Source organism: Patella vulgata, chromosome 3, assembly GCF_932274485.2.
Source record: "Patella vulgata chromosome 3, xgPatVulg1.2, whole genome shotgun sequence".
NCBI lineage: Eukaryota > Metazoa > Mollusca > Gastropoda > Patellidae > Patella > Patella vulgata.
This window is the reverse complement of record NC_065881.2, coordinates 52,137,991-52,161,330: the sequence shown is the minus strand read 5'-3', so window position 1 is coordinate 52,161,330 and position 23,340 is coordinate 52,137,991. Positions and strand designations below refer to the sequence as shown.

Genomic DNA, 23,340 nt, shown 5'->3' with positions numbered 1-23,340 from the left:
CCCACTCAATTACCAGGATTTCACTCTCCACCGACACGGGTCGCATCGCACGGCAAACACGTAGCCCCATTACAGGGATCCCTTCAGTCACCTCTTACGACACGCCGGACATACAAAGGGTATATTCTTATCACCCCCTACACCCCGGGGGGGGGGGGCAGGCCTAAAGAAAGACCTGCAAAAGGTCTGTCATTGAGTTAACTTTGGGGGTTTCGATTCCCCAGTTGTAGGCCTACCTGGGTTTTCTCCGGCTTCTCCGGTATCCTCCCACTGCTAAAGACCACTAGGCTACCTAGCCTACTCGCAAGCGAATTATTGAAATAAAAATTTAACCATATGTTAGTCCCGGAATGACCTAGTTTGTTCGAGTGGAGGTTAAACCCCATTTCCCCTCTCTCCTTTCGGTCAATGAATAATTGCTGTTGACCAGTTTGATATCATGGATTTTCAATGCACCCTAAATGACCCTCAACCAAGATAATAATTAATGAAAGGGAGATAACTCTCATTTTCGTGTGTAAATAACGGATTGTACCGTACCTGATACATGAAAAAAGAATGATAATGAATATGTTGTGGTGTGGATTATGACAAATGCGTGCAAATTAAAAGGTTAAGTATGGGTCAGTTTATGTATAGGAGTCTCTGACAGGCAGTATACATCATTTAAAATTGGGTATCGGTATATATGACCAACTTCGTTGTTTGATTGATGACCACATGCCAAAGCCGGCAAAGGTCAGGAGAAAATCTGATCGAGTTGCTTATTAATATTAGAGGAGGACTGTTTCCTGATCTAGGTTAAAACTAGTTCTTCTAGGTTTCCAAGTGGAATCGAAAGGGTATGTTATCTTCATTTAAGTTATTTATTTACGTGCACACATATGCACCGATTTTGTTTTTGAATTAAATCGTTATGACAATAATCGAGATAATCGATTTCAAAGCCTCAGCACATAATAATAGGCCTATCTATAGTAGGCCTATTTGTCATTTGATTTGGACTGTCAAAGTGTTTACCCAATACAACGTGTGCATGTGGTACATGATGTATTTACCATGTCAAGAATTATGTACTGGGATAAATATAACCTACATAGTCCGAAATTGGGTTTATAACGTTAGGAAAATAGACTTTGGACTACATTAGGCTATAGCTACATAATCCGACAAGTAGGCTATGTTTTTGTAAATAGTGTAGCCTACTCTGGATTATGAAAATATCGTTACGGGTCTGACTATCGACTGTTTAATATATATTCTACATCTTTCAAGAATATTGGGAAATATCGATTTACTAGTTTGGCATAGGGCTTCATATTAGACTAGCGATGGGTTAGTTGCTTTATTATCCATAGGCTCTGTTTGGGTGAAAACTGAAAATTGCAGCTCGTCAGTCAGCTCGGTTAACTGAGCGAATGTAGGTTTTGGTTGCTTGATTATGTCTTTATACAAACTTTATTTAAAAGAAGTTTTAAAATGTCACAAATCGAGTCTCCTTTATACATTTATTGGCACACCTTGGAACACATGAAAAAATAGCGGCACACCTGGCTAAATATATATGACAAATATTTGAATTTTGCAAAATAAAAACATGGTAAGTCAGACGGCATACAACCGTAGACAGAGACTAGTCATAGACACATAGAATGACTCAAACTAAATAAAGAAATACACAGCTTATCAGTAGACACCAGTGAATACTCAGTTGGGATTACGTGGGGTTTTTTTTACATTTTCTTAGTGCGCCGTTCAAAATTTCGCGGCACACTTAGGAACATCTCACGGCACACAGGTGTGCCGCGGCACACTGGTTGAGAATCACCGCTCTACCAAGTTGGTAGAGTTATTGTAAGTTTGTTTTTTATTGGCATCTACATTCTACGATACCTTTGCCCAAGAACTACTCCACTCTTAATAAACATGTAGTGTAAGCCTATATAAAATTGTGATAGACTAACTTGATTTTATTTCGAGCGGAATGAGATTTTTAAACGTAGCATGTTCTAGATTTAAACGTATTAACATGCTGACCACAAATTAAACACTATTTTGACGACCTTCATTTGAACCCGTTGTTACATACACTCTAAACATCAAATTAACCCGTGAACAGAAAATTGTAATGCTTTCATGTTAGTTATTTCTATTTAGTTTGTTTCTTGTATGGGTTCTACATGCGGGGACATATTTGCTAAGTTATGGCGGCGCAGAGGAATTTCCTGTGGGAGGAAATCGGAGTACTCGGGTCGAAATCATGGAAATTTGGCTGGAGGGAGTTTTGCCAGCTTCCTGAGACAATGCATCTATTTTTATGAGGGGGTGGGGTGGGGTGTCAGTTAACATATAACCATACAATTGTATAATATGACCTTTAAACAGCTCAAATTGGTTTTGTTGTCCAGATTCATAGGCGTACGGGCTCGATGACAGTTAGGGGGGCAGAACCCGAAATGCCCGAAAAAATTTGGTGGCGGTCTTCCTCGAGAGGCGAAGAAGCGGAGTTTACTTTGTATGCCCCCCCCCCCCCAGAAAATTTTGGAATATTTGACGGCTGCAAACACGTTTTCCTGCTATTTCAACCCATGAACAAGCAACTTCAATGTGGTCTAATATAGCCTAATTACAATGGCTGACTCGAATTCCAATCAAAAGATCAACCGTTGGGAAAAGTTTTTGAAAATTTAACTGCCGCAAACGCGTTTTCCTGTTATTCCAGCCTGTGAATACAGCAACTTCAATTCGGTCCAATATAACCTACCTGGCTGACCCGAATTCCAAACAACCAATCAATCGTCGCGGGGTATGGGGGCCTCACCCTCCCAGAGAAAATTTTGAAAATTTAACCACCGCAAATGCGTTTTCTGCTATTCTAGCCCGTGAAAGCAGTTCCAAAAGGATCCAATGGTTTTGTAACCAAAATCCCATTCTGAATTCCAACCATCCAATCAGACTGTTGCAGTTGCATTCACAAATAATAATCGATGCCAGAAAAATGTCGCACAAAGAGTGGCTCTAGACAAAATGTTTTAATCCATAGTCAACTCAGTACAAATTCGTTGTATTCAATTAAAAGAAAAGTAAAATTAGTGTTTTATTAGGGATCGATGACAGTTAGGGAAGCAAAACTAGAAATGCCCGAAAAAATTTCAGGTTTACAGACAGCGGCGCCCGTTTTCTTCGAGAGGCGAAGAAGCGGAGCTGACCTTGTATGGACCCCCAAAAATTTTTTGAAATATTTGACGGTCGCAAGTGCGTTTTAGTGCTATTCCAGCCCGTAAAATTAGTGTTTTATTAGATTTCGGGAACTTTATTTTGCCAAATAGATGAAATAAATTTTGTTTTTCACTTTACCCGTCTGCCCGAAAATTCAGCTTGCCCGAAAGTTAGGGGGGCAGCTGCCCCCCCCCCCCTGCCCCCCTGGCTCGTACGCCTATGTCCAGATTGGGTAGAAAGTAAGCCCCCGGACCATCTTATGATAACGGATAAAGCACACGACCATGACACTTTTCTCATAAAAAGTGCCGTTTTAGAATTTCTTTTTATGTCGATGAGCAGGGAGGGGGGTGGGGGTACCTCCCCTCCCAAACCCCCTCTGGATCCGCCCCTGAGTACCCATGATGTTGAAACGGCAGGGATCGAAACCACGACCTCAAGCCAGATACGATAGGACAGGTCAACTAGAGCTCGATGCGCAACACTCATAAAAATTGGGCGTGGGGTCTGTTCCTGATGGTCGGGCACACACCAAAAACAATAGGGATCATCCTACTCACGACCTGAAAGAGCTTAGGACTGGAGCCGCGACCAAGGTGTATAACACTAATTTACCTTATTAGCGATGAATTGCTGACCAAGTTTGATGGACTGGCGACTCGAACGGGACTCGACGTGCGTCGACTTGGGACTTGACGTGTTCCCACCTCTGGTATAAAGGGAATGTAGGTAATAACCCCCCTCCCCCAATAAAAAAAAAACCTTTTGGAAAGTAGGTACCCCCCCCCCCCCCCCTAATATAACAAAAAATTCTAACGAATTTGACCAAGTCATTTTCTTTCTAATTTTTTTTTTCAATATTTATTTTTAAAAACTTCAAAATACCACAAAGCAGTTCCGTGCTTTGGTGAAAATAGGATAAACTGTACTTTGATATTGGTATTTCTGTGGGATGAAAATAATAATGATGAACTTTGCATATTTTAAAACAAGTGAAATGGACAATTAATTGATGAACACGGTTTCTGTGCTTACTATCTTGAAATTATGAAAATTATTGTACAAAATTCTCTGTAAATATTATACAGGCTATGCTTCTTCGTAATAAAATTATTCTCCTGTAAAGCCAGGGAATGTCAAGAATATCAATTAAATCTGATAAAGTTAAATTTGACAGAGTAAAATCGGGAGGGGGGGGGGGGTGGTAATCTTATAAAACTATTCTTGCAACAAAACATCATTTTAGTTGTATTTTGATGTTAATTGACAAACATATATTATGCAAGAGCTAAATCTGCCTATTGCAGGTTTTTCTTTTGTCCTGAAATGTTATCTAAATTATTATTTAGACATTAATTAACTTATCCAGCCCAAAATCAACTCTCTATGTCATCGCTAGCCTGCGATATTTACTGGATTAGGATCTGATCTGCTTCTCAACTTTCATTGATGATAAAATAGAAAATGGATAAAATGAAATGAAATGGGGTTTAACGTCCTACTGTTCTGCTCCGATACTGGGCTAATGAAGACGGGCATACGCCATACAGTGTGCTATGAGGGAAATTTTTCCCGGGCAGCGGCACTATCGCCTACTCTTATATCGAATTCCAACTGCCAGGGGATATTTTACGTGCATTCCAATATATATACGGGATCTCGGTTTTTCGTCTCATCCGAAGGACTAGACAGCTGTCCTTGTCAGGCCCTCCGTTCTGCACCACTGACAAGGGGAAACCACGTCGGAAAATCTGGATGAACTTTCTCGGCCAATGCAGGGATCGAACACCCGACCTCCAGGCTAACGATCCAGCGTCTTAATCACCTAGCCACCGTGGTTCCCCTTTAAAAGGAACTACATGTATTAAAAAATTGACAAAATATTTTGTGTTTGAAGGTTGGGAGGACAAATTTAAATTTATCTTGATCAAATCCTTTTTGAATTTTTTGAAAAAAAAAATATTAGAGGGAAATTTACCTACTTTACAAATTGAGATATTGATTTGGTGAGGGGGGGGGGGTATTACCAGTGGAATTTTTACTGGGAGGATACAACTGAATTTACATGTGTCAACATTTTTTGCCCGGTAGTTTATACCATGGCCGGGAAATTCTGCGAACACCATAGAGATCATATGTGTTGACAGCACAGAGGATCCTTATCAAATTTGGTGAACATCTTAATTTGATGTAAACTGACTATTCAACCCAGCTAAGCGTGCTACCCTGCCCTCATAAATGCAAAGACAAAAGGTACCGATAATGGTAGATAGGGCTCGAATACGATTAGATTTCTTAAAAGGATAGGGATGTGTTTGGCTATGTATCCTTCCTTCCGAAAAGGTACTCGCTCTTCTGAAAAAGTGCCCACGAATCTCGAAAAAGTTACATCAAATACTCAATGGAATACCTGCGTCAAGGGCATATTCCCACAAACAAGTGATCCAATTTTCTCTAATTTCGGCTTCGATTTTAAAAAGTTCACAGTTTCCATCCATTTACAATCACAATACATATGTACTTCATTTAGCCCGTATTAAAATTGTCATTGGCGGACTGGGTAGCCCTGGACTCTCGGACCAACTGGTTTCGTTGGGCCCCCATCACGGTGACATGACAATAATACGAAACTAGTTTGATTCACTATCACTGCACCTCACTCGTAGATCTTTTTTCTCCTCAGATTGAGGTCGTTTTTAGTGGATACGAAGATGGATGTCAAATTATGTTTTCCAGTCAGGGCCGCTGGCCCTTCTTGGCCCTCGAACCACAAGTCTGGCGGCCCAGTCCGCACATGAAATCAGTCTGGGTTTTGAACAATGTCTAGGGAATTCGACGCGGGTAATAATTTGAGAGATTTGAGACTGCAGCCAAGAATTCCAATGTTAAAGGGACTAGTTTTAAAAATTCTGATATTGCAACACGGGCGACGGGAGCGTTTTCAAGCGTTAGCATATGCTAACCGTTACCACTAACAATACTAACATTTATTCGGACACCAGTAACTTGCTTGGCCAAGCTTAAAGTAAGTAGTAAGCTGTTTACGCTGGTGCCACTTTCGGTGTCTTAATCTTGATCATCTTCTCAGTTTACTCTTTATTACCCCCCCCCCTCCCCATTAGCAAATATAATCGAATGGAACTCGGCTTATACCCCGTTCTAAGGTATGCCAGTTCCTTTTGATGTTGTTTTTTCTTTATTCGTGGGTCATTTAGTTCTTGATTGTTTCGACCCATGTTCATGTTCACATCTTTAGGATTTAATCATATTCCATCAACGAAGCAGGCGATACGTTTCAAGTCAGTAGCTTGAAGCGTATATATGGTATTAGTGTCAGTGGCCTGTGGCACGAAGTAACAGTATATTGTCGCATACATAATATATTATGTCAACGCTTGGGCGATATAATATATTATGTCAACGCTTGGAACTAGGATGGAGGTGACTAGGCATGAACTTGCAACGATAGATTTAATTGGCGCTTTGATAACCAATGAATGCTTAGTTTCGATTGTTTTTTTCTTTTCTGTTTTTTCTCTCTTTTCTGTGTCCTAACCCTAACCCTAACCCTAACCGAAAGAAAAGTGCCCTTTTTTGAAATTCTGACATCACAGGTGCCCTTTTTCTGATAAGGATGCCCTCTTTTATTTACAGGGACACTTTCTATGGCTCTGATGACGCGTACATTCCACTGAGTCTACAGGTCTAATATGCTAACACGCTTGGAGCGTCAACACAATATATTATGTCGCCCAAGCGTTGACATAATATATTATGTATGCGACAATATACTGTTACTTCGTGCCACAAGCCACTGACACTAATACCATATATACGCTTCAAGCTACTGACTTGAAACGTGCAGGGTGAACGAAGTGCCAATGCATGGTATGTCATGGCTAATATCCGTCAAATCAATTCTAGCATGTGACACAAAATCAACAAATTACTGACACTGCCCCTCCCCAAAGTGTCCTAAGTTTTTTCTGCCTACCCTCCTTCGGAGACCCTACTCCTCTGCTTTCTAGCACTAAATTCATCATGTTTAAATTCCACGGACACGAGAGCGCCGTCATGCCACTCAAGAGGAAATTGTTAACCATCACAAACCTTTCAAGGCATTTTGTAAGGTATTCGCAGTGATATCGTCTAAGCATGGGCGTGGATTTAGGGGGGGGGGGTCCCCCCTTAGAATCGGAAGGGGGGACGAATCGGTCTCTGCCCCCCCCCCCCCCATGATTTTGATCGCCAGGACATATTTTCAGGTTTATATCCACATGAATGTCCTGTTCTGAAGGCTATCTACCCACTGCATTGGGTCTCGTCACTGTAATTCATCTTCACGATATCTTCCTCCTTAATTGTAGGTAGTCAATTTTACTATATCGTCATCATATTACCCCTAGTTACAGCTTTCATCGAAATAGCACTGGTAAACTGTTCGTAATTATTATTTTGGTTTGGTAATGAAAGGTTCCAGGGTTCGTCCGCCCCCCCCCCCTCAAAAAAAAAAAATTATGACAAATCCACGCCCTTGGTCTAAGGCACATACTACCTTAAACACATGACTTCCGGGTGATTAAGAGACTAGTCCGAACTCTAACCCTGGAACTTCTTTAGTCAGGAGGGATGGGGATCGTTAGTTAGCCTACTGTTCAAAGTGCTTCCACGCACTTAATTTTATAAACCACACACCCACGCCAAAATAAAATCGTTCTCACGCTTCTTATACTGAGTGAATGAACTTAATCGAGATTTGTATGTATCACATAAATTTTTACTATTTTTAGAAAAGATAACAAAAATTCATTTGCTCTACTTTTCTTTCGTAATATGTCATTTTTCGGGATTGACTTTGGCGAACTTTGTACTGTTTATACGTCTATGTTTACATAATCATACAATTCACATGTGCTAGACCCTTCCATCTCGTGAATAGAATAGCTGGATTTGACAGGATTTGTATGATTATTTACTAGTAGGCCTAATTCTTGTCAGGGATATATATTTCATCGAGCAGAATATTCATGGTCTACACGAGGTAATTTTTTGACACGGTATTTCTCTTTTAAATTCTACCATATTGTACATCCATTAAATTGTTTCTTTCATTCTCCAAAATACAATCTTTTTTCTTCCAAAACCTCGTCCGGCTGTCTTCTATGTATTAATTTATTACGGTTTTGAAAATGAAATTACAGACATTCTATAGCTTTCCAATGGTTTGAACAATTGCAGGGGTTTAAAAAATTATAGGAGTTTAATAAACCACAATGTGATGGCAATAGCTGCGTGGGTTTAACAACTAACATTTTCTATTATATAAATATAGATTATGAAATAAAATTAGAATACAATAAGGAGTCGTCTGAAATTAGGAAGTCATTATAGAAAGGCGGCATCGGGCGTGTTGTCTCGCGTCAACACCGAAAAAAGAACTCGATATTCGTGAAAAATAAACGGGTTGATCCGAAAACGGCTATATGTTTCGTCCAGCGGGCTTTTTATTCTTACAGATGACAAACATTAACACGAATCTTAATAAATGATACCAAGGTTATTTCACACCGTGTATACGTTACTAAGAAACACAATAACCGGACATGTCACCTAAATACCGAGGTATAAATTCTGATTCGAGACATTATATTTTATAGTGTGCGCTGTATAAAAAGTCACCGCTTAATTATGGTAACTGGTTTTGGGGGTTGACAACGATGGAAGGATGATGGGTTGGTGATCAGACTGGTTGTGGTCGATTCACATGTTTATTGGATAATATATTGTAGGTAATTTTTAACTTTCAGATGGCGAACGAGGGAAACGAACTGGCCGCTTCCCAGGAACTGCAAACATTTTTGCCCGGAGGAAAAAGGAAGGAGAAACGTGCAACACCCGTAGATAATGGTGTCAATAGAGATCAGTGGACCCGCCAGTTTGATTTTGTTTTATCTTTGATTGGTTATGCAGTAGGTGTTGGTAACTTGTGGAGGTTTCCGTATCTGTGTTTGAGAAATGGAGGAGGTAATGTACCTATTTTGGTATCAAAAATACTGCCGATGTTTTAGTTCAGCTCGGAACGTAGGTCTCATTACACTCGCACGGTCCGTTCAGAAACCGTCCTTTTGAATCTTTGTCGTTTACTGCGAAACGATCGTGTGTCAGTCTCTGTGAACGCCTGAACAATGTAAAAGGAACATAATATTAGTGTGAAAATAAGACCTTGCTTAGCTCGCTAGCGTCAGTATGTGGAACACAACATGCTGTTCAAAATACGTCCCCTTCTGCTATAGTCGCCCAGTAAAATAGAACATACAATTCGGTATATCTTGATCAAATAATCCCCTGTTAGAATACATGTATATTTAAGTTTGTTTGTATGACCTAATGTTATTTCTGGAGGATTAGGTACATTGCTCGATAATGTCGTCTTCCCGTGTGCCTAGAAATAAGGTCACAAGGCAGTTTACATCAGTAAAGTTACTATTTGACAACGTTCAATTATTTTTCTTTCTTCGGTTAAAATAAATCTCAATATATAATTTCAGGTGCATTTCTTATACCTTTCTTTTTTTTCCTAATACTATGTGGTATACCACTATTCTATCTGGAAGTATGTTTAGGACAGTTTTCAGGCACTAGTTCCTTATTTGTCTGGAAAATGTGTCCTTTATTCAAAGGTTAGTATTTAGCCGTATTTAAATAGTTTTGGGGAAAACTCTACAATTTGAGAATGTTTAGAATGAACAAAAACTCTTGGAAAATTAGGAAATGGTTTTTATTAGCCAACTAGCAGGATACCCGGCTTCGCTCGGGGGTCATAACTCCGAAACCGGAAGTGGTAGACTTGCGCCACCTGGCCTATGTTACTCCCCGGTCCGAGCTACCCCTATACCCCAAATTTCAGACTCGGGGCAGACCTAGCGTAGCCGCCAACCCCGAACAGACCGGCTTCGCTCGAGGGTCATAACTCCGAAACCGGAAGTGGTAGACTAACGCCACCTGGCCTATGTTACTCCCCGGTCCGAGCTACCCCTATACCCTTAAATTCAGACTCGGGGCAGACCTAGTGTAGCCGCCAACCCCGAACAGACCGGCTTCGCTCGGGGGTCATAACTCCGAAACCAGAAGTGGTAGACTAACGCCACCTGGCCTATTTTACTCCCCGGTCCGATCTACCCCTATACCCGAAATTTCAGACTCGGGGCAGACCTAGTGTAGCCGCCAAACCCGAACAGACAGACTTCGCTCGGGGGTCATAACTCTGAAACCGGAAGTGGTAGACTAACGCCACCTGGCCTATTTTACTCCCCGGTCCGAGCTACCCCTATACCCCAAATTTCAGACTCGGGGCAGACTTAGTGTAGCCGCCAACCCCGAACAGACCTGCTTCGTTCGGGGATCATAACTCCGAAACCGGAAGTGGTAGACTAACGCCACCTGGCCTATGTTACTCCCCGGTCCGAGCTACCCCTGTACCCCAAATTCAGACTCGGGGCAGACCTAGTGTAGCCGCCAACCCCAAACAGACAGACAAACAGACAGACAGACAGACAAACGACAGTCACAAATATATATATAGATAGATATGGATATTGTCGTCACCCCCGTCTGCTCATATCTGCTTGCTGAAGTTTTAGAGGCTAAAGTTGTTGACAGATTCATATGTTCACAGATAGAGACGCCTTGGTTCTCGATAACTGTTCTTGACCACTTCCATAAATTGTGGATGCTCAGGATGGGTGTCTTTAAATATTTTAGACACCTTTGTTGTTTATGAGATGAAGAAGTGGAGACTTACTTTCAGAATTTTAACCCGTGGTCAGTTTTGTAGACCCTAAAGTGACTAATGTTATTTTCCGATTGATTTGAAATTGAGGCAAACAGCAAAAGTCGTCATCCAGTTATGATAGCACCATTAAAACTAGTCAATCACCTCATGGGTTGTGTTCCTTCGTTAATTTACTACCCAGGAAATACCTCAATTACCTACAAAAGAATGAATCCTCAGATGACGAAGCTTCTGTCGGCGAATGTTTCATTGTCTGGCAACCTATGTTTAATTTTAATTGGCAAGGACATAACAGCAGTGGCCTTCAATAGCTACCCTTCTGATTTCCTCAAACAAAAACACTAACTAGACACATCACTATCAGTTTTTCTAAACTTTTGGCTGATACGAAATTTAGATGTGTTTTTATAGGATGGCATACAAAAGTCAGGAATAGATAAATTACATATAGTTACGCTATTGATAAATGTATAACGTAACTAATATGTTTCTGGTATGGGAAATGAGTATGGAAGTTCCCAAAATCCGAAAAAAAATGGACCTTATCTATCTGACTTCCCCTCGCAAGAAAGTGAAATGAACTAGGGTTTAACGGCCTGCCGACGGGGCTAATGAAGACGGGCATACGCCATACAGTGCGCTATGGGGAAAATATATCGAATTCCAACTGTAGACACGTCCTTGCCAGGCCTGCCTCGGAAAATCCCAACTTTCTCGGCCAACATCTGGAGCGAACTGGAGACGACCTGGTTAGCAATCTGGCGTCTTAATCAATACGGCCCGTCCCTCACAAGGAAACGCGAAATCGAATGGTATTTAACGTCCGGGCAAGATATATGAAGTTTTGCCCAGTTACTTATTTTTTTATTTAAATTCCAGGTGTTGGGTATGGTATGGTGATAGTATCAGGAATGGCTACCATATATTATAATGGTGTAATAACATGGGTTCTATATTATCTAGTTAGTTCATTTCAACAAGAACTTCCATGGCAAGCTTGTGGACATTGGTGGAACACACCTACATGTCGTGATAATTTTAATCTCCATGCCAACTCTAGTATAAACAATGGAAGTTACTATAACAACACAGAATTCACTACAAATTTTACCAATATTATATTTGACAATGGGACTAGTTCAAATTCCTCAGAGCTAGTTGGTATGACAGCAGCAGAAGAATTTTGGCAGTGAGTAATCTTTTTGTTTGCTTACAATTGAAATTGAATTTTGCAGAACAGGCCAGATTTTGGAGGATTAAAGTTATCATTAGTCCGTTTCACTAAGCATATCAACTGTTATTTACATGTAGATGAATTTCTTCATTAATGCAAGTAAATATTATAAATGAAAAGTTAATTTGAAGCATTTTATACAGAATTTAAAATTGGTGTAAATATGATTTTTTGTCTACAGTACTTAGTCAAACTGTTGTTTTCATTATCTGTTTTGTATAAAACAAATTACCTAGCGACAGGAAATTCATAACAAAGTTTCCTGGTTTAGCTTTTTATTTTTATATTAATTGAATATTTTATTTACAGGTACAATGTATTACGTAAATCATCAGGTCTACATGAACTAGGTCAAGTACAAGGCCATATATCTATTTGTCTATTAGTAGCCTGGGTTCTTGTATTTCTATGTCTTATAAAAGGTGTCAAATCTCTTGGTTATGTAAGTACAACTTTTTAAATATTATCCATACACGCCAATTCAACCAGAACATATTTTTACCTTTAAGGTTGTCATCAATTTCAGTAATCCATGTGTATATTGGCACAGTAGACAAATAAACAATATAACCCAGGTATCTTCTCAGGACGTCGACATTATTTTTATATGCCATAACAGATTAAGACGATGAAGAGGTAATTGGATTAAGGGTTTATTTTAATTCCACCTTACCGGTTAATATTTGGATATTTTTCATGACCTTTGTTCATCTGTGCAACCCTTTTTCCTGATGCAGATTGGAAAGGCTGTTATTACCCAAAATTATGAACTAAAGATTCCATACAATTCCTACCAAGACATGAAATAATTTGTTAGATGATGTGCTTTATTAGATACGCGTGAATCTATGCCACGTGACAACAGATGCCAACAACCTGCCGATCCACATATTGGATAGAGTGGAATGATTTTGACAACACTGGTTCAAGAACCAATAACCATTTAGAAGGATGGCATGAACGGCTAAAGAAGATGACTGATAACGTCCATCCTGATATTTATGCATTGATATCTTTTAAAAATACAGCAAATAACTTTAGCAAATAACTAATTGCAATATGATGCCGGTCAGAAAAGACCAAATTCCAGTTATTAAATCGAAAGCATAGACTATTTACTGGTGCCATTAACATCTATGAATACGCTGATGTCGCATCTTATTTTGCCCACATAGATTAAAAATACATGCACTTTAAAATGTTAATCATTGTTGAATTGTATGATGATATGTTTGCTATTTGAAACTGTTAAATTTCGCAAATATGTCGACTAAATAAACAGGTAATGGGGAGTTATACTAATCCTTTAATCCAATTACCTCTACAACCTCTTAATCTGTTATGAGTTATAAGAACAATGTCAGTGTCCTGGGCATAAACCGTTAAAATTACCACTGTTTAAATTAATTTTGTTTCCACAGCTACTTGATCGTATCATTTCTCATAAAGTCAGTATAATGACCCCCCGTTTTGCCTTGTTTCCATTTAGGTTGTGTATGTTACAGCTTTACTGCCATATGTATTATTAACTATATTTCTAATACGAGGATGTATGTTACCTGGTGCCTTAGATGGTATATTATTCTATATTACTCCAGACTTTTCCAAGTTGCTTACCTTTAGTGTAAGTATTATGGTTCGAAATTAGTTATGACCATCTTGATAATCTGACGATATTGGGCAAGAGGGTGGGGTATTATTAAATATAAAAGTAAATGAGAAAGTGTCAGCTCAAAACCGTTCGCAAGTGATTGTTAAATTTACTTAGGGATTATGAAAGGTCATTGCACTATGAGTAACATATAATCACGACAATGACACATAGGTTGGACGCAACTTTTCTCGAGCTTTATTGGCAAAGATCTGCCTGCGTTTTCACTGAAATGTAGCCTCGATAAGCAAGGCATCTATTAAATGATTAATCAAAACTAAAGTGGAATAAATGGCGAACGTAATAAAAGCTGATTCGGGGCGTTTACGCCGGAAACTGTGAGGTTATCTCGGAACCGGCTTTGATCTCACACAACAACTTTTGGTCTTCGAAGGAATTATTAGTGAGCAGGAATTCGCCCATGTATCTGTTATCACCCGTCACTTTAGTCAGTTATATAGAGGGGTAACTCGTGTTTTCCTTTTGCGTTCGTCACTTCCGATTGTTGAAGCATTGATTACGCATCTATCGTAGCAATGATCTCCGTGATAAAATAATATTTGGAATTTGTTTAACCATATGTGATAATGACTGGCACCAATATTGTCCTTTAATTTCAGAGAGTGTCGCGGAAGTGCGACAAGTGTTTCTAAGCGAACCCCGTACACAATTAACCTGTTTATGTTTAATATGGCTAGATATCTTTGACAGCACATTTTTAAAATGGAAATTGATACACGTGTGTGTTTTGAACTTTACTTGTGATTAATTTGAACTCTTTAATGATAATGATATCAGAAAATCGTAAGAGCCTTACATTTTATATTTACAGGTATGGACAGAAGCTTGTCTTCAAGTATTTTATTCTCTAGGTCCAGCATGGGGTGGTATTATTACTATGTCTAGTTTTAACAAATTTCATCATAACTGTTTTAGGTAAGGAATTTAAATGAATTATTTAAAGCGGCATTATGGAAAATTAGATAAAGAACTGACAGTTCTCGCTATAATAGTTTCAAAATAGATAACGTAACGGGAATAATATGCTGAAATTTTTAGTCAAATTACTCCACTGAGCGAGAAATATTAATTTTAATAACACTGTAGCCGCGATTGTCAATGTTACCGTTATTACGATAATAAAAAAAAGGTCTCGATTATCCATTTTTACGGTTAAACATCAACGGCCGTTGAACGGCAGATCGGATTCAAATCTAATGAAAATCGGGCACATCAGGTGGCATCGAGAGTTGATTATCGTCTTGTCATGTTAATAAATGTATATACATGTAATTAATGGTTTATATTATAACATTTCTGGTCTAAAGAAAGACCTGCAGTTGGCAGATTTACCTCTTGCATAATGTATGTTTAACTAAAGATATGTTCGACCCGGTTAGTGTGGAGCGGGTTTTAAACTTCTATTTGCCGACCGATAACGTTGTGTTAATTATTAATTAAGCCCCATTCTATCAATGTTTGCTCTGTAATGGGTTTCATAGTCATATGCAAGCATCCCTTCCGTAGATTTTGTTCGATCATTTTGTGTTGGTTTAAAACTGACGTATCTTTTAGGGATGCTGTAGTAGCTACGTTAGCAGATGGCTTAACGAGTTTCTATGGAGGTTTTGTTATATTCGCTGTTCTAGGCTTTATGGCCAAAGAAGCTGGAGTTTCTGTCACACAAATAGCAACAGAAGGTTAGTATATTTTCAGTGATAGAAAATCGATTGTACATAATTGTCATATGAATCTCTTGCTTGCAAAAGAGAGATTTAGTGATAAATCTATAAAAAGCAATCCTAAAACAACCTAAAGATTTTGGAATGGTTGAACAAAGATTAGCCTACAACCTTGGTATGTCAAACTAATACATATTAACTTAATGTTCTACTTATACGGTTGATTTCTTCGAAATTCTCAGTATTTCAGTTTCCGGCAGTGAAAATAAAGTAAGATTCTTTTTATTATACAGGTCCAGGTTTGGCTTTAGTAGCTTATCCGGCAGCAATAACTAAATTACCTCTACCCCAATTCTGGGCTGTTTTATTCTTTCTAATGTTATTGTTACTGGGACTAGATAGTCAGGTAAGCTTCTTGTTTTCAGATAAGTATTTATACAATGTTAAAAGTGAGTTATGGTTAAATAATGATGTCTGATGCCTATAATGTCAGAAATCCATTGTCTATGTCCTCGAACTAATGACACAATTTTTAATGTGGTAACTTTTTTTCCTGATCAAAATTAGACTAGGGTTATTCAAACTACAAATTAGAGGTGAAATAAGATTTCTTGAATCGGATTGATCAGTCAGAATGGGGTTCAGTGACAATGTGCCCTTTCTAAATTTTCTGACCAAAGCATTGCCAATAAAAATTTCTCTCAAAATGTTTTTTTTTTTACTTGTCAAAACCGTCCATGATGGAGATTGATATCCCAGACGAGAATAATATTTAGATATAAAATTTAAGATATAAAATGATAATTAAAATATTTGAGAATGTGGGGATCTAATACAAATATCGTGTTTAGTGTATGGTCCTAATGTCGTGACGAGTTAAATACCAATGAATGCAATTTAAAATATCTCATTTGTATTTATGACATATAGCGATATACAATTATGAAATATCTTAACATAAGGGTAATTACAGATACATTATGGGAGGTTAGATAAAGAGCTTACAGTTCTCGCTATAATAGTTAAAAACTAGATAATGTTAAGGCAATTTACTGAAAATTTCAGTCAAATTGATCTACTATGAACCAGGAATTAAGCGATTGAAATGTCGGTCTAGCCTCGATCATCATTAGTAAAGTCGGTACAATAAAAAACATAGTCTCGATTATCCATTTCATGATTAAATCATGAATTAAAGGTGAGCAGCAAATCGGATCATAATCCAATAAATATCACAGGCTAGTGTTGACATCGAGAGTTGATTATTGTCTGGATAAGTTAATTAATGTCTAATTAATAATTTAGATAAAATTTCAGGCCTAAAGAAAGACCTGCAATAGGCAGATTTAGCTCTTACATAATGTATGTTTAATGTGTGTGTTTTATTAAAGTGAACCGTAACTGATGTATTTAAAATATGTGCAATAAACTGATAAGATCTTCGTTCAGTGGGGTTAAGATGAGTTATTCTAAGTATCAGGGAATTCTAATAATGGTTAATCATTTGCCAACAAGAGCCTTTATACAGGGGTTTATAAACATTTGTAGTTTGGTATGTTTGAAAGTTTGGTGAGTGGAATAGTTGATGCTTTTCCAAAACAACTGTCAAAACATCGAATGTGGGTGACGGCGGGATTAACAGCATTATGTTATTTAGTTGGTTTACCTATAGCAACAAATGTAAGTAGAGATGTAGGCTACTTTTTTTTTTAAAATATTTAACCAAATAATATTTTATGTAATATTTTCGTACACAATGCAGTACGCTAATTGTAAATGTGCCATAACTATAATATATTTGCTAAAACAGTGGCGCATAAATACAAAATCTAATTTGGTTTTAATATATTTTTCACAATTCCTATTTCCGAATATATCATATGATATTTTTTTTAGGGTGGTATTTATGTATTTCAACTGATGGATTGGTTTGTAGCAGCGTTTTGTGTTCTTGTAATCTCATTTTTAGAATGTTTGATAATTGGCTGGATTTATGGTAAGAATAATTCAGCTATTGCCGTTTTAAATCTTTGATTTAACTGATACGTGTAGAACAGAATTCTTACTAGAAATAGTTAAAATTATTGCTAATGAATTTTTCTAGTTTAGTATACAGACCCGCTTTCTGTAGTACTTATCTGTTGACGATTAAATACTGCTTACGTATAATTCCCCAACCCGCCACTATATCGGCGTCAAAACAGATTTAAAATCGCTATCAAATCATTTCTGGGTTCGATATATCTGCGATGGGACTGGTAAGCAGACATACCATCAGTGATCGACTAGACACTGTTCCTTGTCAGGCCGCCCTTGCACCGGGATCGAACCACCGTGACTCCGGATTTGTTTAAAGTTGCAATTTCATATTTTTAAGTTATATTTTTAAAATTTATTAAAATAAAGCCTTAAAATAGATGGTGTCTATAAACAGTCCTACCTTGTTAAAGAATAGTCCTATTAATCCTATAATTCACTATTGCTAGTTGAGAAATTGGCAAAAATATCATTTTCTTCTTCAAATTCAAACGTTTGAAGATAGCTACTCCACGGTGGAGAATAGAAAACAAGGGAGGTAATTGTATTATTATTTCCGGTGTAAATGAGTTTTAAGTGTGAGAATGACACCTATGATCGTATAATAGTGAGTTAACAACCTATTGAGCAAAAGACATAGAAATAATTATGTTTTGACTTTCTTAGAAAATATGAAATTGTAACTTTAATCGATAACCTATCGGTAGCCAATATGTGATGATTTTAGGGCTTGTCTAATAAAGAAATTATAGTGTGCCCTGATTCATTGTAAAACTATTGTCTGTGTCGTCTTCTGGAACAATAATTTGATATACATGTCAATTTCTATGTTTTAGGTGTAGAACGATTTTGTAAAGATATAGAATTAATGACTGGAAGAAAACCAGGAATTATTATAAAGATATGTTGGTGCTTTATCACACCATTTCTTATGATTGTAAGTAGCTATAAATAATGAATTGTTTGAGGGGCGGGACATTTAGTCTAGTACATTGAAAAATTCCTTTTATTTTAAAGGTAAGCATGTGTTTGATGTGTACTGCGTTGTGGTTAGACGGGAGGGGTTGTTGGACAACAGCAAAGACCGCCCCGGGCCATAAGGGAGTTGGAATGCTGGGAGGGGTGATTTTGATTTAATCCCGATAAGGATTTTCGGATATTCAGTTATCACGCGACACATAATTGGGGCGTTTTCAAAATAGAGATTCGCGTTTAGTTAATGAAGCAATTTTGATGTATTTATCCTAAACTACTTTCAAATTTAACAGACTGGCAGAATATCTACTTATGGGTCGGTTTGCCATTATTAAGTTTTCAGTTTGATCAAGAATTACAGTTAATTGTGATTCTACAACGGAAAGATTTTATGTGTTGTTATTTTGTTACAGTTGTCTATGATATTTACCATATCAAACCTAAAGATGCCAACATATGATGGTTATATTTACCCTGAATGGGCCAGATTCGTTGGATTTTTATTGTCTGTTATTCCTCTCATACCCATTCCCCTATTTATGGTGATTGAGCTTTATAAAGCTGATGGTAACCTATTTCAAGTAAGTATATTTATACATGTAGTTACACAGTCGGGCAGCCACAGTGGCTCGATCCGGGTAATGACCGAGAAGGATTTTCCAACGTGGTTTCCCTTTGTTGATGGTGCAGAACGGAGGGTCTGGCAAGCAACAGAGCCTATTCCTTCGGTTGAGATAAAAAAAAATAACAAGAGCATCGCTAACGCTGCAATATACGTCCACATTCCAGCTTTGATTGATACGGTACTTTTTAAAATGAAGAGAATGAAATATGAAATGGCTGTAATATGATCAGAGGCCAAGAAGGCTAGGCGTCGGGTTTGTTTTGCCAAATTTACAGACAAAATACTAACAATAAAATGGGCGTTACACTGCCCCACGAGGTCGGGGCAAGCATCAAAATAAATGGTTGCTGTCTTTATGGTATAAGGAATAAATATGCAAAATTCCAAGATGATCCATTCAGAATTGCAGCCTGTAGACGATAAATACAAAAACTGGGCGTGGCTCTGCCCATGGGGGTTGAATATGGAAACAATATAAATAGGTACCATCCTGTTATTGAAATGACAACATCAATAGTTGCCGTCAATAGGGTATAAGGAATAAGTATACCAAGTTCCAAGATAATCCATTCAGAATTGTGGCCTTTGGGCGTTAAAGGCAAAAATTGGGCGTTGCTCTACCCCTGGGCGTCGGGGCATTCACCAAAATCAATAGTTGATGCCCTTAGGCTATAAGGAATACATATGCCAAATACCAAGTTGATCCATTCAGAATTCCGGCCTGTAGACGATAAACATAAAAATTGGGCGTGGCTCAGTCCCTGGGGGTCGTGACATGCAGTTGTCGTCCTTAGGCTATAAGGAAAACATATCCCAAGTTCAAAGACAATCCATTAAGAATCATAGCCTGTAGGCAACTCACAGAGACACAAAGAACAAAATGGGTGTGGCTCTGCCCCTGGGGGTTGGGCAATCACCAAAACAATAGAGGTCAGCCTTAGGGTATAACGTATAGGTATAAAAAAGTTTTTCGAGATGATCGATTAAGCATTGCAGGCTGTAAGTGACATACAAAAAGAAAAAGGGTGTGGCTCTGTCCCTGGGGGCTGGGCATTCACCACAAACAATAGGGGTGTTCCTTAGGATAAAAGGAGTAAGTATGCAAAGTTTCAAGGTGATACGTTAAGAAATGCGGTCTGTAGATGACAAACAATGAATACAAGAAATGGGCGTGGCTCTGCCACTGGGGGTCGGGCATGCACCAAAAACAATAGGGATCATCCTTAGGGTATAAGGAATTCATATGAAAATTTTTCAAGACGATCGATTAAGAATTTTGGCCTGAAGGCAACACACAGACACACAAAAAGAAAATGGGTGTGGCTCTACCCATGGGGGCTGGACATGCACCCCAAACGATTGGGATGTTCCTTAGGGTACAAAGAATAAGTATGCAAAGTTTCGAGATGATGCGTTAAGAAATGCGGCCTCTAGACGACAAACAAACAAATACAAGAAATGGGCGTGACTCTGTCCCTGGGGATCGGGCATGCACCAAAAACAATAGGGATCTTCCTTGGGGTATAAGGAATAAGTATACCAAGTTTGAAGAAAATCCAGTAAGAATTGCGCCCTGTAGGCGACACAAAGACACACGAAAAGAAAATGGGAAATGGGCGTGGCTCTGCCCCTGGGGGTTGGGCATGTACCCCAAACGATAGGGATGTTCCTTAGGGTACAAAGAATGTGTATGCAAGATTATAAGTTAAGAAATGTGGCCTGTAGACGACAAACAAACAAATACTAGAAATGGGCGTGGCTCTGCCCCTGGGGGTCGGGCATCCACCAAAAACAATAGGGATCTTCCTTGGGGTATAAGGAATAAGTATACCAAGTTTGAAGAAAATCCAGTAAGAATTGCGCCCTGTAGGCGACACAAAGACACACGAAAAGAAAATGGGCGTGGCTCTGCCCCTGGGGGTTGGGCATGCACCCCAAACGATAGGGATGTTCCTTAGGGTACAAAGAATGTGTATGCAAAGTTTCAAGATTATTAGTTAAGAAATGTGGCCTGTAGACGACAAACAAACAAATACTAGAAATGGGCGTGGCTCTGCCCCGGGGGGTCGGGCATGCACCAAAAACAATAGGGATCTTCCTTGGGGTATAAGGAATAAGTATACCAAGTTTGAAGAAAATCCATGAAGAATTGCGCCCTGTAGGCGAACCACAGACACACACACACACACACACACACACACACACACACATACATACATACATACACACACACACACACACAGACAGGGGCGACGGCATAATACGTTCACATTATGAATGTGGACGTATAAAAAAAGAGGTTCTGTTTACGCACATGGCGTATGATCGTCTTCATTAACCTAGTTGGTTCAGAAAAGTAGAAAACACACATTTTATTTCACAATAAAGTAAAGGTGTGTACACTCGAGTAGTCGAGACCAGAAATACAGGAATGATTATTTCAAATGCTTCAAATTTAACAAAAACATAAATATAATTTTTTCATCATTCAGTAAATTTAATTAGTCTTCCGTTATTGCGATCACGTTAATATTATTTTCCAATTTATTGCCATATAAATTGTCACACTGATCAGCAGTGAATATTCGCTAGGCCGCGACAATCACTGATAAGGATGACATCGATGTGACTTAATGAGCCACAAATATTAACTTTTTTCCTCCGACAAATTAAATTCTAAAACATTTTTATTTTGTGTATTAGAAAAATAAATAAAGACGTTTGACTTATTTGTAGGTAAAAATTATTTCCTATGTAGTTTAAATGAGTATTGAAATGAGTAAAAGACTCCATTCCGCCCGAACCAGTAACGTCTTATGTAAACAATGCACGCGCCATTGAGCCAATGATTGACGCCGCGTAATGAGACGTCACGTGTTGAAGGTTGTAGTCATTTCGTAATCCTCTGTGAAACAGATTGGAAAATTGTCTGTATCTAAAGGTGATTTTCAAATGCATAAGGCCAGTATCATTCTTTTTTAAATTATTTTTCAGAAATTCCGCCAAACATTACGTCCAGCAGCTGATTGGGGGCCATCTTATAAAGAATATAAACATGACTATTCATTAAAGGAACATCGACATACATTGCCATTTATAGGTTTAATTAAAAGACTACATAGTAACAATAGAGTATAAATTAACATTAACTTATCGTGTGGAGCTTTACCTTAACATGGGACTGCAGAATTATCATTCCAGTGCCTGACTAGTGAAACTGTTCTCTTCCTGTTATCCTGTAGTGAATTTAAGAATGGCTGTATGGTGGACAGAATGTGACAAAATCTATTTCAACATGACAATAGCTTGCTCTTTATAAAGTCCGTTTAAACATTTTGTGCGATTTGTTATGGACTTCTTCCAGGTGTGATTAAACAAGACAAGATTGTAATATAATACAAAATAAAGGATATTTCGCTTTTCCAGTATCCGTCTTCATTATACCTACCAGTCGGAGCAGAACAATAGGACGTTAAACCCCGTTTGTGAACCTCCTTGAATGATCGCACCAATTAAAAGGACCTTATGGATCTGCTTGTCCAATCCATGCTTGTATCTCAAGTTATTTAGTATACTATATAAATATCTAGTGAGAAGACTTTAGTTTGAAAATGTGTTGTGTATAATAATATTTGGAACTATTACTTTTGGTGAAGTTTATCTAATGTTTATTTTACAAAACTGAAAGTAACTATTGGTATATACTGTTGATATTGTATGTCAGTTGTTGTATAAAATGTAACTATATAGTGCTTTAATAAGTCAATGGTTATATGATGCAGCTATTTCTATATACATCTTTAATAAATAAAACAGTGTATTATATTTTTTGAAAAAATAAAACATATTCACATGTGTAATAGTTACTCAACACAACCGATCCCACCGTTTTATCACCGTTGGCCCTCTGGCATTTTATCTCAGTAGTACAATTTAGACAATTTATTCTTCATTAACTTAACCTCATTTCATCCCTCTTAAATACAGTAGCAGGAGCAAAACTTTACTGAGGATCAGTTTGAGCAAAGACTTGCAATTACAAGAGGGGCTGACCTACTGGCAGCCCAAAAGATCAACCAACCATTGTTACGCAAATGAACCAGTTTATAATAAAGACAGGTGTGT

General features: G+C 38.1%; 1 protein-coding gene across 3 annotated transcripts; it reads left to right on the top strand.

Annotated features, from left to right (window-relative positions):
- The first annotated feature begins 521 nt into the window (after window positions 1-521).
- Window positions 522-22,999, top strand: LOC126815195 (sodium- and chloride-dependent glycine transporter 1). 3 transcript variants are annotated; one of them, XM_056099408.1, is made up of 14 exons: window positions 522-612; window positions 9,027-9,243; window positions 9,768-9,899; window positions 11,891-12,200; window positions 12,555-12,687; window positions 13,735-13,869; window positions 14,729-14,832; window positions 15,472-15,596; window positions 15,872-15,984; window positions 17,127-17,258; window positions 17,475-17,574; window positions 18,452-18,552; window positions 19,004-19,171; window positions 22,210-22,999. In XM_056099408.1, the coding sequence occupies exons 2-14, from the start codon at window positions 9,027-9,029 to the stop codon at window positions 22,351-22,353; spliced, it is 1,914 nt and encodes a 637-aa protein (XP_055955383.1). In that variant the 5' UTR covers window positions 522-612; the 3' UTR covers window positions 22,354-22,999. The 3 variants fall into 3 exon arrangements, with proteins under 3 accessions (XP_055955383.1, XP_055955384.1, XP_055955385.1); XM_056099409.1 differs by lacking the exon at window positions 522-612 and adding an exon at window positions 648-842; XM_056099410.1 differs by lacking the exon at window positions 522-612 and adding an exon at window positions 8,114-8,260.
- The last annotated feature ends 341 nt before the right edge of the window (window positions 23,000-23,340 follow it).

What these genes read in the sequence shown, in the direction of transcription:
- LOC126815195 (XM_056099408.1), top strand. Translation starts at nt 9,027, where the DNA reads ATGGCGAACGAGGGAAACGAACTGGCCGCTTCCCAGGAACTGCAAACA. An exon ending in TCACACCATTTCTTATGATT is followed by an intron (nt 18,553 to 19,003) that starts GTAAGTAGCTAT and finishes ATTTTGTTACAG; the next exon opens with TTGTCTATGATATTTACCAT. An exon ending in CTGATGGTAACCTATTTCAA is followed by an intron (nt 19,172 to 22,209) that starts GTAAGTATATTT and finishes ATTATTTTTCAG; the next exon opens with AAATTCCGCCAAACATTACG.